The following is a 17,765-nucleotide window of genomic DNA, read 5'->3' as shown; positions in this document are numbered from 1 at the left end:
TGGGGTACTAATGTAAGAAATAACACGTAAAAAAACAAAAACTGCATAGTTTCCTAGGAACGCGAGCGAGGCGGCCATCTCTGTCGGCGCCGGAAGTATAACATGTAGTATAATAATATATAGTATAGTATAATATGTAGTGTAATAATATATACCTACAGTATAGTGTAATAATATATAGTATAATAATATATAGTATAGTATAATATGTAGTGTAATAATATATACCTACAGTATAGTGTATTAATATATACCTACAGTATAGTATAATAATATATAGTATAATAATATATAGTATAATAATATATACCTACAGTATAGTATAATAATATATAGTATAATAATATATAGTATAATAATATATAGTATAATAATATATACCTACAGTATAGTGTAATAATATATAGTATAATAATATATACCTACAGTATAGTGTAATAATATATAGTATAATAATATATACCTACAGTATAGTATAATAATATATAGAATAATAATATATAGTATAGTATAATATGTACCTACAGTATAGTATAATATATAGAATAATAATATATAGTATAGTATAATATGTAGTATAATAATATATACCTACAGTATAGTATAATAATATATAGTATAATAATATATAGTATAGTATAATATATACCTACAGTATAGTATAATAATATATAGTATAGTATAATATGTAGTGTAATAATATATACCTACAGTATAGTGTAATAATATATAGTATAGTATAATATATAGAATAATAATATATACCTACAGTATAGTGTAATAATATATATATAATAATATATAGTATAGTATAATATGTAGTGTAATAATATATACCTACAGTATAGTATAATAATATATAGTATAATAATATATAGTATAATAATATATAGTATAGTATAATATGTAGTGTAATAATATATACCTACAGTATAGTGTAATAATATATAGTATAGTATAATATGTAGTATAATAATATATACCTACAGTACAGTATAATAATATATAGTATAGTATAATATGTAGTGTAATAATATATACCTACAGTATAGTGTAATAATATATAGTATAATAATGTATAGTATAATATGTAGTGTATTAATATATACCTACAGTATAGTATAATAATATATAGTATAGTATAATATGTAGTGTAATAATATATACCTACAGTATAGTGTAATAATATATAGTATAATATAATATATAGAATAATAATATATACCTACAGTATAGTGTAATAATATATAGTATAATAATATATAGTATAGTATAATATGTAGTGTAATAATATATACCTACAGTATAGTATAATAATATATAGTATAATAATATATAGTATAATAATATATAGTATAGTATAATATGTAGTGTAATAATATATACCTACAGTATAGTGTAATAATATATAGTATAGTATAATATGTAGTATAATAATATAAACCTACAGTACAGTATAATAATATATAGTATAATATATATATGTAGTGTAATAATATATACCTACAGTATAGTGTAATAATATATAGTATAATAATGTATAGTATAATATAGTGTATTAATATATACCTACAGTATAGTATAATAATATATAGTATAATAATATATAGTATAATATAATATGTAGTATAATAATATATACCTACAGTATAGTGTAATAATATATAGTATAATAATATATAGTATAATAATATATAGTATAGTATAATATGTAGTGTAATAATATATACCTACAGTATAGTATAATAATATATAGTATAGTATAATATGTAGTGTATTAATATATACCTACAGTATAGTGTAATAATATACCTACAGTATAGTATAATAATATATAGTATAATAATATATAGTATAGTATAATATGTAGTGTAATAATATATACCTACAGTATAGTGTAATAATATATAGTATAATAATATATAGTATAATAATATATAGTATAGTATAATATGTAGTGTATTAATATATACCTACAGTATAGTGTAATAATATACCTACAGTATAGTATAATAATATATAGTATAATATAATATGTAGTATAATAATATATACCTACAGTATAGTATAATAATATATAGTATAATAATATATAGTATAGTATAATATGTACAGTATACTATAATAATATATACAGTATAATAATATATAGTATAATAATATATAGTATAATATGTAGTGTAATAATATATACCTACAGTATAGTATAATAATATATAGTATAGTAATATATAGTATAATATGTAGTGTATTAATATATACCTACAGTATAGTGTAATAATATATACTACAGTATAGTATAATAATATATAGTATAATATATAGTATAATATAATATATAGTATAATAATATATACCTACAGTATAGTGTAATAATATATATATAATAATATATAGTATAATATAATATGTAGTATAATAATATATACTTACAGTATAGTGTAATAATATATACCTACAGTATAGTATAATAATATATAGTATAATAATATATAGTATAATAATATATAGTATAATAATATATAGTATAGTATAATATGTATAATAATATATACCTACAGTATAGTGTAATAATATATAGTATAATATTATATACCTAGTATAGTGTAATAATATATAGTATAATAATATATACCTACAGTATAGTATAATATATAGTATAATAATATATACCTACAGTATAGTGTAATAATATATAGTATAATAATATATAGTATAATATAATATATAGTATAGTATAATATGTAGTATAATAATATATACCTACAGTATAGTGTAATAATATATAGTGTAATAATATATAGTATAATATGTAGTGTAATAATATATACCTACAGTATAGTATAATAATATATATAGTATAATAATATATAGTATAATAATATATAGAATAATAATATATAGTATAATAATATATAGAATAATAATATATAGTATAATAATATATAGTATAGTATAATATGTATGGTATAATAATATATACCTACAGTATAGTATAATAATATATACCTACAGTATAGTGTAATAATATATACCTACAGTATAGTATAATAATATATAGTATAATAATATATAGTATAATAATATATAGTATAATAATATATACCTACAGTATAGTATAATAATATATAGTATAATAATATATAGTATAGTATAATATGTATAGTATAATAATATATATAGTATAATAATATATACAGTATAATATATATATAATAATATATATAGTATAATAATATATATAGTATAATATATATGGCATAATAATATATACAGTATAATATATATAGTATAATAATATATAAAGTATAATAATATATACAACTCAGTATTAGGAAGGTGTTCTAATGTTTTTACTAATTAACATATTGTTCATTCTAACATTCCATCATATTATAATATATACAACTCAGTATTAGGAAGGTGTTCTTAATGTTCTTACTAATTAACATATTGTTCATTCTAATATTCCATCTTATTATAATATATACAACTCAGTATTAGGAAGGTGTTCTTAATGTTCTTACTAATTAACATATTGTTCATTCTGAACATTCCATCATATTATAATATATACAACTCAGTATTAGTATGTTCTTAATGTTCTTACTAATTAACATATTGTTCATTCTGAACATTCCATCATATTATAATATATACAACTCAGTATTAGTGTTCTAATGTTCTTACTAATTAACATATTGTTCATTCTGAACATTCCATCTTATTATAATATATACAACTCAGTATTAGGAAGGTGTTCTTAATGTTCTTACTAATTAACATATTGTTCATTCTAACATTCCATCTTATTATAATATATACAACTCAGTATTAGGAAGGTGTTCTTAATGTTCTTACTAATTAACATATTGTTCATTCTGAACATTCCATCTTATTATAATATATACAACTCAGTATTAGGAAGGTGTTCTTAATGTTCTTACTAATTAACATATTGTTCATTCTGAACATTCCATCATATTATAATATATACAACTCAGTATTAGGAAGGTGTTCTTAATGTTCTTACTAATTAACATATTGTTCATTCTGAACATTCCATCATATTATAATATATACAACTCAGTATTAGGAAGGTGTTCTTAATGTTCTTACTAATTAACATATTGTTCATTCTGAACATTCCATCATATTATAATATATACAAGTCAGTATTAGGAAGGTGTTCTTAATGTTCTTACTAATTAACATATTGTTCATTCTGAACATTCCATCATATTATAATATATACAACTCAGTATTAGGAAGGTGTTCTTAATGTTCTTACTAATTAACATATTGTTCATTCTGAACATTCCATCATATTATAATATATACAACTCAGTATTAGGAAGGTGTTCTTAATGTTCTTACTAATTAACATATTGTTCATTCTGAACATTCCATCATATTATAATATATACAACTCAGTATTAGGAAGGTGTTCTTAATGTTCTTACTAATTAACATATTGTTCATTCTGAACATTCCATCTTATTATAATATATACAACTCAGTATTAGGAAGGTGTTCTTAATGTTCTTACTAATTAACATATTGTTCATTCTGAACATTCCATCTTATTATAATATATACAACTTACTAATTAACATATTGATTATTAACATCTGAACATTCCATCTTTCTTAAATCTTTTCCAGATCCCATCATCCAGGTGCCTGTCTACCTTACTGAGTGAGTGACTCTGCTATATACACATCACACACACACACACACACACACACACACACACACACACACACACACACACACTGACACACACACACACACACACACACACACACACATCTGACACACACACACACACACTCTGACACACACACACACACACACACTCTACACACACACACACACACTCTGACACACACACACACACTCTACACACACACACACACACACACACTCTGACACACACACACACACTCTGACACACACACACACTCTACACACACACACACACACACACACTCTGACACACACTACAAACACTCACACACCTGATAATCATTGCTACCGTGGGTGTGTTTTTAGGCAGGGTTTCTCCCTGACCCCAACGATGGCAGTCTCTACGTCCTGGGAGGAAAACACAAGGAAGGACTGATGGTAAGAGAGAGACGGACAGAGCGAGAGAGACGGACAGAGCAGAGAGACGGACAGAGACAGAGAGACAGACAGGACAGAGAGACGGACAGAGAGAGACGGACAGAGAGGCGAACAGAGAGAGTGAGAGAGACGGACAGAGAGAGAGAGAGACGGACAGAGAGACGGACAGAGAGACGGACAGAGAGGCGGACAGAGAGAGAGAGAGAGACGGACAGAGAGAGAGAGACGGACAGAGAGAGAGAGAGACGGACAGAGAGGCGGACAGAGAGAGAGAGAGAGAGAGAGACGGACAGAGAGAGAGAGACGGACAGAGAGGCGGACAGAGAGAGAGAGAGAGAGACGGACAGAGAGACGGTCAGAGAGAGAGGGAGAGAGAGACGGACAGAGAGGCGGTCAGACAGAGAGAGGTTTAGAGAGACGGACAGAGAGAGGGACAGAGAGACGGACAGAGAGAGAGAGAGACGGACAGAGAGAGAGACGGACAGACAGACAGAGAGACGGACGGACAGACAGACAGAGCGAGAGAGACGGACAGACAGACAGAGAGACGGACAGAGAGACGGTCAGAGAGATGGACAGAGAGAGAGAGACAAACTGAGAGAGAGAGACAAACTGAGAGAGAGAGACGGACAGAGAGAGAGAGACAGACCAACAGAGAGAGACGGACAGAGAGACGGTCAGAGAGACGGACAGAGAGAGAGAGACAGACAGACAGACTGAGAGAGAGACGGACAGAGAGACGGACAGAGAGAGAGAGACAGACAGACTGAGAGAGAGAGACGGTCAGAGAGACGGACAGAGAGAGACAGACAGACTGAGAGAGAGACGGACAGACAGACAGAGAGACGGACGGTCAGAGAGAGAGAGACGGACAGACAGACAGAGAGACGGTCAGAGAGACGGACAGAGAGAGAGAGACAGACAGACTGAGAGAGAGACGGACAGACAGAGAGACGGACGGTCAGAGAGAGAGAGAGACGGACAGAGAGACAGAGAGAGAGAGAGAGAGAGACGGACAGAGAGACAGAGAGACGGACAGAGAGACGGTCAGAGAGACGGACAGAGAGACTGACAGAGAGACGGACAGAGAGAGAGAGACAGACAGACTGAGAGGAGACAGACAGACAGAGAGACGGACGGTCAGAGAGAGAGAGAGACGGACGGACTGAGAGAGAGACGGTCAGAGAGACGGACAGAGAGGCGGACAGAGAGAGAGACAGACAGACAGACTGAGAGAGAGACGGTCAGAGAGACGGACAGAGAGAGACGGACAGAGAGAGACGGACAGAGAGAGAGAGAGAGACGGACAGAGAGAGAGAGACAGACAGACAGACTGAGAGAGAGACGGTCAGAGAGACGGACAGAGAGAGACGGTCAGAGAGACGGACAGAGAGAGACGGACAGAGAGAGACAGACAGACAGACTGAGAGAGAGACGGTCAGAGAGACGGACAGAGAGAGACGGACAGAGAGAGAGAGACAGACAGACTGAGAGAGAGACGGACAGAGAGGCGGACAGAGAGAGAGAGAGAGAGACGGACAGAGAGACGGTCAGAGAGAGAGGGAGAGAGAGACGGACAGAGAGGCGGTCAGACAGAGAGAGGTTTAGAGAGACGGACAGAGAGACGGACAGAGAGAGGGACAGAGAGACGGACAGAGAGAGAGAGAGACGGACAGAGAGAGAGACGGACAGACAGACAGAGAGACGGACGGACAGACAGACAGAGCGAGAGAGACGGACAGACAGACAGAGAGACGGACAGAGAGACGGTCAGAGAGATGGACAGAGAGAGAGAGACAAACTGAGAGAGAGAGACAAACTGAGAGAGAGAGACGGACAGAGAGAGAGAGACAGACCAACAGAGAGAGACGGACAGAGAGACGGTCAGAGAGACGGACAGAGAGAGAGAGACAGACAGACAGACTGAGAGAGAGACGGACAGAGAGACGGACAGAGAGAGAGAGAGACAGACAGACTGAGAGAGAGAGAGACGGTCAGAGAGACGGACAGAGACAGACAGACTGAGAGAGAGACGGACAGACAGACAGAGAGACGGACGGTCAGAGAGAGAGAGACGGACAGACAGACAGAGAGACGGTAGAGAGACGGACAGAGAGAGAGAGACAGACAGACTGAGAGAGAGACGGACAGACAGAGAGACGGACGGTCAGAGAGAGAGAGAGACGGACAGAGAGACAGAGAGAGAGAGAGAGAGAGAGAGACGGACAGAGAGACAGAGAGACGGACAGAGAGACGGTCAGAGAGACGGACAGAGAGACTGACAGAGAGACAGAGAGAGAGAGACAGACAGACTGAGAGGGAGAGACAGACAGAGAGACGGACGGTCAGAGAGAGAGAGAGACGGACGGACTGAGAGAGAGACGGTCAGAGAGACGGACAGAGAGGCGGACAGAGAGAGAGACAGACAGACAGACTGAGAGAGAGACGGTCAGAGAGACGGACAGAGAGAGACGGACAGAGAGAGAGAGAGAGACAGAGAGAGAGAGACAGACAGACAGACTGAGAGAGAGACGGAGAGACGGACAGAGAGAGACGGTCAGAGAGGACAGAGAGAGACGGACAGAGAGAGACAGACAGACAGACTGAGAGAGAGACGGTCAGAGAGACGGACAGAGAGAGACGGACAGAGAGAGACAGACAGACAGACTGAGAGAGAGACGGTCAGAGAGACGGACAGAGAGAGACGGACAGAGAGAGACAGACAGACAGACTGAGAGAGAGACGGTCAGAGAGACGGACAGAGAGAGACGGACAGAGAGAGACAGACAGACAGACTGAGAGAGAGAGACGGTCAGAGAGACGGACAGAGAGAGACGGACAGAGAGAGACGGACAGAGAGACGGTCAGAGAGACGGTCAGAGAGACGGACAGAGAGACGGACAGAGAGACGGTCAGAGAGACGGTCAGAGAGACGGTCAGAGAGACGGACAGAGAGACGGACAGAGAGACGACAGAGAGACGGTCAGAGAGACGGTCAGAGAGAGGTCAGAGAGACGGACAGAGAGAGACGGAGAGAGACGGTCAGAGAGAGATTTTACAGAGAGACGGTCAGAGAGACGGTCAGAGAGACGGTCAGAGAGACGGACAGAGAGACGGTCAGAGAGAGACGGACAGAGAGACGGTCAGAGAGACGGTCAGAGAGACGGACAGAGAGACGGACAGAGACAGAGAGAGAGATGGACAGAGAGACGGTCAGAGAGACGGTCAGAGAGACGGACAGAGAGACGGTCAGAGAGACGGTCAGAGAGAGAGACGACAGGAGAGAGACGGTCAGAGAGAGAGACGGTCAGAGAGAGAGACGGTCAGAGAGAGAGACGGTCAGAGAGACGGTCAGAGAGACGGTCAGAGAGATGGACAGAGAGACGGTCAGAGAGATGGACAGAGAGACGGTCAGAGAGACGGTCAGAGAGACGGTCAGAGAGATGGTCAGAGAGACGGTCAGAGAGACGGACAGAGAGACGGTCAGAGAGACGGACAGAGAGACGGTCAGAGAGATGGACAGAGAGACGGTCAGAGAGACGGTCAGAGAGAGGTCAGAGAGACGGACAGAGAGACGAGAGAGATGGACAGAGAGACAGAGAGACGGTCAGAGAGACGGTCAGAGAGACGACAGAGAGACGGACAGAGAGACGGTCAGAGAGATGGACAGAGAGACGGACAGAGAGACGGACAGAGAGACGGTCAGAGAGACGGTCAGAGAGACGGACAGAGAGAGACGGACAGAGAGAGACGGACAGAGAGACGGACAGAGAGACGGTCAGAGAGACGGTCAGAGAGACGGTCAGAGAGACGGACAGAGAGAGACGGACAGAGAGACGGTCAGAGAGAGACGGACAGAGAGACGGTCAGAGAGACGGTCAGAGAGACGGTCATATATAGTAATAGTATACTGTATAATATAGTATTTTAATATATATATAATAGTATACTGTATAATATAGTATTTTAATATATATAATAATAGTATACTGTATAATATAGTATTTTAATATATATATAATAGTATACTGTATAATATAGTATTTTAATACATATATAATAATATACTATAATATAGTATTTTAATATATATAATAATAATAGTATAGTATACTGTATAATATAGTATTTTAATATATATATATAATAGTATAGTATACTGTATAATATAGTATTTTAATATATATAGTAATAGTATACTGTATAATATAGTATTTTAATATATAATAATAGTATACTGTATAATAATAATTATAATATATATATAGTATACTGTATAATATAGTATTTTAATACATATATAATAATAATATTGTATAATATAGTATTTTAATAATAATAGTATAGTATACTGTATAATATAGTATTTTAATATATATAATAATAGTATACTGTATAATATAGTATTTTAATATATATAATAATAGTATACTGTATAATATAGTATTTTAATATATATATAATAATAATATACTGTATAATATAGTATTTTAATACATATATAATAATATACTGTATAATATAGTATTTTAATATATATAATAATATACTGTATAATATAGTATTTTAATATATATATAATAATAATATACTGTATAATATAGTATTTTAATATATATAATAATATACTATAATATAGTATTTTAATACATATATAATAATATACTGTATAATATAGTATTTTAATATATATATAATAATAGTATAGTATACTGTATAATATAGTATTTTAATACATATATAATAATAATATACTGTATAATATAGTATTTTAATATATATAGTAATAATAGTATAGTATACTGTATAATATAGTATTTTAATATATATAGTAATAGTATAGTATACTGTATAATATAGTATTTTAATATATATATAATAATAGTATACTGTATAATATAGTATTTTAATATATATAGTAATAGTATACTGTATAATATAGTATTTTAATATATATATAATAATAGTATAGTATACTGTATAATATGTATAATATAGTATTTGTATAATATAGTATTTGAATAATATATAATAATAGTATACTGTATAATATAGTATTTTAATACATATATAATAATAATATACTGTATAATATAGTATTTTAATACATATATAATAATAATATACTGTATAATATAGTATTTTAATACATATATAATAATAATATACTGTATAATATAGTATTTTAATACATATATAATAATAATATACTGTATAATATAGTATTTTAATACATATATAATAATATACTGTATAATATAGTATTTTAATATATATAATAATATACTGTATAATATAGTATTTTAATAAATATATAATAATAATATACTGTATAATATAGTATTTTAATACTATATAATAATATACTGTATAATATAGTATTTTAATATATATAATAATATACTGTATAATATAGTATTTTAATACATATATAATAATATACTGTATAATATAGTATTTTAATATATATAATAATAGTATAGTATACTGTATAATATAGTATTTGAATATATATAATAATAGTATAGTATACTGTATAATATAGTATTTTAATACATATATAATAGTATACTGTATAATATAGTATTTTAATATAATAATAATAGTATACTGTATAATATAGTATTTGAATATATATAATAATAGTATAGTATACTGTATAATATAGTATTTGAATATATATAATAATAGTATAGTATACTGTATAATATAGTATTTGAATACATATATAATAATAATATACTGTATAATATAGTATTTTAATATATATATAATAATAATATACTGTATAATATAGTATTTGAATATATATATTAATATACTGTATAATATAGTATTTTAATAATATAGTAATAGTATACTGTATAATATATATTTTAATATAATAATAATATACTGTATAATATAGTATTTTAATACATATATAATAATAATATACTGTATAATATAGTATTTTAATATATATATAATAATATACTGTATTTTAATATATATAATAATAATATACTGTATAATATAGTATTTTAATATATATATAATAATATACTGTATAATATAGTATTTTAATACATATATAATAATAATATACTGTATAATATAGTATTTTAATATATATATAATAATATACTGTATAATATAGTATTTTAATATATATAGTAATAGTATACTGTATAATATAGTATTTTAATATATATAGTAATAGTATACTGTATAATATATTATTTTAATATATATATAATAATAATATACTGTATAATATAGTATTTTAATACATATATAATAATATACTGTATAATATAGTATTTTAATATATATAATAATATACTGTATAATATAGTATTTTAATATATATATAATAATAATATACTGTATAATATAGTATTTTAATACATATATAATAATATACTGTATAATATAGTATTTTAATACATATATAATAATATACTGTATAATATAGTATTTGAATATATATATAATAATAGTATAGTATACTGTATAATATAGTATTTAATACATATATAATAATAATATACTGTATAATATAGTATTTTAATATATATAGTAATAATAGTATAGATACTGTATAATATAGTATTTTGTATAGTCAGGTATTTGAATATATATATAGTAATAGTATAGTATACTGTATAATATAGTATTTTAATATATATAGTAATAGTATACTGTATAATATAGTATTTTAATATATATATAATAATAGTATAGTATACTGTATAATATAGTATTTTAATATATATAGTAATAGTATACTGTATAATATAGTATTTGAATACATATATAATAATAGTATACTGTATAATATAGTATTTTAATACATATATAATAATAATATACTGTATAATATAGTATTTTAATACATATATAATAATAATATACTGTATAATATAGTATTTTAATACATATATAATAATAATATACTGTATAATATAGTATTTTAATACATATATAATAATAATATACTGTATAATATAGTATTTTAATACATATATAATAATATACTGTATAATATAGTATTTTAATATATATAATAATATACTGTATAATATAGTATTTTAATAAATATATAATAATAATATACTGTATAATATAGTATTTTAATACATATATAATAATATACTGTATAATATAGTATTTTAATATATATAATAATAGTATAGTATACTGTATAATATAGTATTTGAATATATATAATAATAGTATAGTATACATATAATATAGTATTTTAATACATATATAATAGTATACTGTATAATGTTTTAATATAATAATAATAGTATACAATAATAGTATAGTACTGTATAATATAGTATTTGAATATATATAATAATAGTATAGTATACTGTATAATATAGTATTTGAATACATATAATAATAATATACTGTATAATATAGTATTTTAATATATATAGTAATAATAATATACTGTATATATAGTATTTTAATACATATATATTAATAATATACTGTATAATATAGTAGTTTTAATATATATAGTAATAGTATACTGTATAATATAGTATTTTAATATAATAATAATATACTGTCAGTAATATAGTATTTTAATACATATATAATAATAATATACTGTATAATATAGTATTTTAATATATATATAATAATATACTGTATAATATAGTATTTTAATACATATATAATAATAATATACTGTATAATATAGTATTTTAATATATATATAATAATATACTGTATAATATAGTATTTTAATACATATATAATAATAATATACTGTATAATATAGTATTTTAATATATATATAATAATATACTGTATAATATAGTATTTTAATACATATATAATAATAATATACTGTATAATATAGTATTTTAATATATATATAATAATAGTATAGTATACTGTATAATATAGTATTTTAATACATACATATAATAGTATACTGTATAATATAGTATTTTAATACATATAATAGTATACTGTATAATATAGTATTTTAATATATATAGTAATAGTATACTGTATAATATAGTATTTTAATACATATAGGATACTGTATAATATAGTATTTTAATATATATAATAATAGTATAGTATACTGTATAATATAGTATTTTAATACATATATAATAATAATATACTGTATAATATAGTATTTTAATATATATAGTAATAGTATAGTATACTGTATAATATAGTATTTTAATATATATAATAATAATATACTGTATAATATAGTATTTTAATATATATAGTAATAGTATAGTATACTGTATAATATAGTATTTTAATACATATATAGTAATAGTATACTGTATAATATAGTATTTTAATATAATAATAGTATACTGTATAATATAGTATTTTCTATATGTCTCCAGAAACTGCCCTTCACCATCCCAGAGCTGGTCCAGTCTAATAATATAGTATTTTAATATATATAATAGTATACTGTATAATATAGTATTTTAATATAATAATAGTATACTGTATAATATAGTATTGTCTATATGTCTCCAGAAACTGCCCTTCACCATCCCAGAGCTGGTCCAGTCTGCTCCCTGTAGGAGTTCTGATGGAGTCCTTTACACTGGTGAGAGACATTGGTACCTTGTTGTCAGGACATCAGTACCTTGTTGTCAGGACATCAGTAATGTGTTGTCAGGACATCAGTACCTTGTTGTCAGGACATCAGTAATGTGTTGTCAGGACATCAGTAATGTGTTGTCAGGACATCAGTAATGTGCTGTCAGGACATCAGTAATGTGTTGTCAGGACATCAGTAATGTGTTGTCAGGACATCAGTAATGTGTTGTCAGGACATCAGTACCTTGTTGTCAGGACATCAGTACCTTGTTGTCAGGACATCAGTAATGTGTTGTCAGGACATCAGTAATGTGTTGTCAGGACATCAGTAATGTGTTGTCAGGACATCAGTAATGTGTTGTCAGGACATCAGTAATGTGTTGTCAGGACATCAGTAATGTGTTGTCAGGACATCAGCACCTTGTTGTCAGGGCATCAGTAATGTGTTGTCAGGACATCAGTACCTTGTTGTCAGGACATCAGTAATGTGTTGTCAGGACATCAGTAATGTGTTGTCAGGACATCAGTAATGTGTTGTCAGGACATCAGTACCTTGTTGTCAGGACATCAGTAATGTGTTGTCAGGACATCAGTAATGTGTTGTCAGGACATCAGTAATGTGTTGTCAGGACATCAGTACCTTGTTGTCAGGACATCAGTAATGTGTTGTCAGGACATCAGCACCTTGTTGTCAGGGCATCAGTAATGTGTTGTCAGGACATCAGTAATGTGTTGTCAGGACATCAGTACCTTGTTGTCAGGACATCAGTACCTTGTTGTCAGGACATCAGTAATGTGTTGTCAGGACATCAGTAATGTGTTGTCAGGACATCAGTAATGTGTTGTCAGGACATCAGTACCTTGTTGTCAGGACATCAGTAATGTGTTGTCAGGACATCAGTAGGGCATCAGTGTTGTCAGGACATCAGTACCTTGTTGTCAGGACATCAGTAATGTGTTGTCAGGACATCAGTAATGTGGACATCAGTACCTTGTTGTCAGGACATCAGTAATGTGTTGTCAGGACATCAGTACCTTGTTGTCAGGACATCAGTAATGTGTTGTCAGGACATCAGTAATGTGTTGTCAGGACATCAGTAAGGACATCAGTACCTGTGTTGTCAGGACATCAGTAATGTGTTGTCAGGACATCAGTAATGTGTTGTCAGGACATCAGTAATGTGTTGTCAGGACATCAGTAATGTGTTGTCAGGACATCAGTAATGTGTTGTCAGGGCATCAGTACCTTGTTGTCAGGACATCAGTACTGTGTTGTCAGGACATCAGTAATGTGTTGTCAGGACATCAGTAATGTGTTGTCAGGACATCAGTAATGTGTTGTCAGGACATCAGTACCTTGTTGTCAGGACATCAGTAATGTGTTGTCAGGACATCAGTACTGGGTTGAGGCTGTCACATCATTGTTAACGTGTGTGTGTGTGTGTGTGTGTGTGTGTGTGTGTGTGTGTGTGTGTGTGTGTGTGTGTGTGTGTACCTGTTTAGGTAAGAAGCAGGATGTATGGTTCGTGGTGGACCCCCAGACAGGAGAGAAACAGACCAGCCTCTCCACATCCTCATCTGACTCCATTTGCCCCAATGCACCACTGCTGTACATAGGAAGAACAGGTACCTAGTCAATACTACTGTATTCTGACTACACCATAGGACAGACAGGTACCTAGTCAATACTACTGTATTCTGACAGTTCTACTCTACTCAGTTCTACTCTACTCAGTTCTCCTCAGTTCTACTCTACTCAGTTCTCCTCTTCAACTAGTTCTACTGTACTAGTTCTACTCTCTGTTCTACTCAGTTCTACTCTACTCAGTTCTACTCTACTGAATTCTACTCAGTTCTACTGCACCCTACTCTACTCAGTTCTACTCTACTCAGCTCTACTCTGTTCTACTCTACTCAGTTCTACTGTACCCTACCCTATTCAGTTCTACTCTACTCAGCTCTACTCAGTTCTACTCTACTCAGTTCTACTCTTCTCAGCTCTACTCTGTTCTACTCTACTCAGTTCTACTGTACCCTACTCTACTCAGTTCTACTCTTCTCAGCTCTACTCAGTTCTACTCTACTCAGTTCTACTCTACTCTTCAACTAGTTATACTGTACTCTATTCAGTTCTACTCTACTCAGTTCTACTCTTCTCAGCTCTACTCAGTTCTACTCTACTCTGTTCTACTCGACTCAGTTCTACTCTACTCAGTTCTACTGTACCCTACTCGACTCAGTTCTACTCTTCTCAGCTCTACTCTACTCTTCAACTAGTTCTACTGTACTCTACTCAGTTCTACTCTACTCTTCAACTAGTTCTACTGTACTCTACTCAGTTCTACTCTACTCAGTTCTACTCTACTCTTCAACTAGTTCAACTGTACTCTGCTCAGTTCTACTCTACTCAGTTCTACTCTACTCTACAACTAGTTCTACTGTACTCTACTCAGTTCTACTCTACTCAGTTCTACTCTACTCTTCAACTAGTTCTACTGTACTCTACTCAGTTCTACTCTACTCAGTTCTACTCTACTCTTCAACTAGTTCTACTGTACTCTACTCAGTTCTACTCTACTCAGTTCTACTCTACTCTTCAACTAGTTCAACTGTACTCTACTCAGTTCTACTCTACTCAGTTCTACTCTACTCTTCAACTAGTTCTACTGTACTCTACTCAGTTCTACTCTACTCAGTTCTACTCTACTCTTCAACTAGTTCAACTGTACTCTGCTCAGTTCTACTCTACTCAGTTCTACTCTACACTTCAACTAGTTCTACTGTACTCTACTCAGTTCTACTCTACTCTTCAACTAGTTCTACTGTACTCTACTCAGTTCTACTCTACTCAGTTCTACTCTACTCTTCAACTAGTTCTACTGTACTCTACTCAGCTCTACTCTACTCAGTTCTACTCTACTCAGTTCTACTCTGTTCTACTCGACTCAGCTCTACTCTACTCAGTTCTACTCTACTCAGTTCTACTCTGTTCTACTCGACTCTGTTCTACTCGACTCAGTTCTACTCTACTCAGTTCTACTGTACCCTACTGTCCTCAGCTCTACTCTACTTTACAGTACTATACTCTATCCTATTCCAGAGTACATGATAACGATGTATGATACGAAGACACAGGAGCTGAGGTGGAACGCAACATACAACGACTACTCTGCCCCGCCGTACGATGAGAAACACGACTACAGTAAGTACACAATGATACTATAATGTACTACAGTAGGTACACAATTATACTATAATGTAGTACAGTACGTACACAATGATACTAAAATGTAGTACAGTAGGTACACAATGATACTATAATGTACTACAGTAGGTACACAATTATACTATAATGTACTACAGTACGTACACAATGATAACTATAATGTACTACAGTAGGTAATATAATCTACAATGATACTATAATGTACTACAGTAGGTACACAATGATAATATAATCTACTACAGTAGGTACACAATATAATAATGTACTACAGTAGGTACACAATGATAATATAATGTACTACAGTAGGTACACAATGATACTATAATGTACTACAGTAGGTACACAATGATAATATAATCTACTACAGTAGGTACACAATGATACTATAATGTACTACAGTAGGTACACAATGATAATATAATGTACTACAGTAGATACACCATTATACTATAATGTACTACAGTAGGTACACAAGTATACTATAATGTACTACAGTAGATACAGCATTATACTATAATGTACTACACCATTATACTATAGTGTAATACAGTATATACACCATTATACTATACTGTACTACAGTAGATACAGCATTATACTATAATGTACTACAACATTATACTATAATGTACTACAGTAGATACACCATTATACTATACTGTACTACAGTAGATACAGCATTATACTATAATGTACTACAACATTATACTATAATGTACTACAGTAGATACACCATTATACTATACTGTACTACAGTAGATACAGCATTATACTATAATGTACTACAACATTATACTATAATGTACTACAGTAGATACACCATTATACTATG

The 17,765-nt window shown here is 30.4% G+C and overlaps 1 protein-coding gene across 1 annotated transcript in view; it reads left to right on the top strand.

Annotated features, from left to right (window-relative positions):
• Positions 1–17,765, top strand: part of ern2 (endoplasmic reticulum to nucleus signaling 2) — a 120,864-nt gene that overhangs the window by 29,573 nt on the left and 73,526 nt on the right. Inside the window, 5 exon segments of the mRNA XM_065000841.1 lie at positions 4,665–4,702; positions 5,056–5,127; positions 13,642–13,714; positions 15,211–15,333; positions 16,808–16,913. Of these exon segments, the coding sequence (XP_064856913.1) occupies positions 4,665–4,702; positions 5,056–5,127; positions 13,642–13,714; positions 15,211–15,333; positions 16,808–16,913 (412 nt within the window).

Source organism: Oncorhynchus nerka, linkage group LG15 (genome assembly GCF_034236695.1).
Source record: "Oncorhynchus nerka isolate Pitt River linkage group LG15, Oner_Uvic_2.0, whole genome shotgun sequence".
NCBI classification, from domain to species: Eukaryota; Metazoa; Chordata; class Actinopteri; order Salmoniformes; family Salmonidae; genus Oncorhynchus; species Oncorhynchus nerka.
Note: the sequence above shows the minus strand (reverse complement) of the source record. Positions and strands in the feature narration are given on the sequence as shown.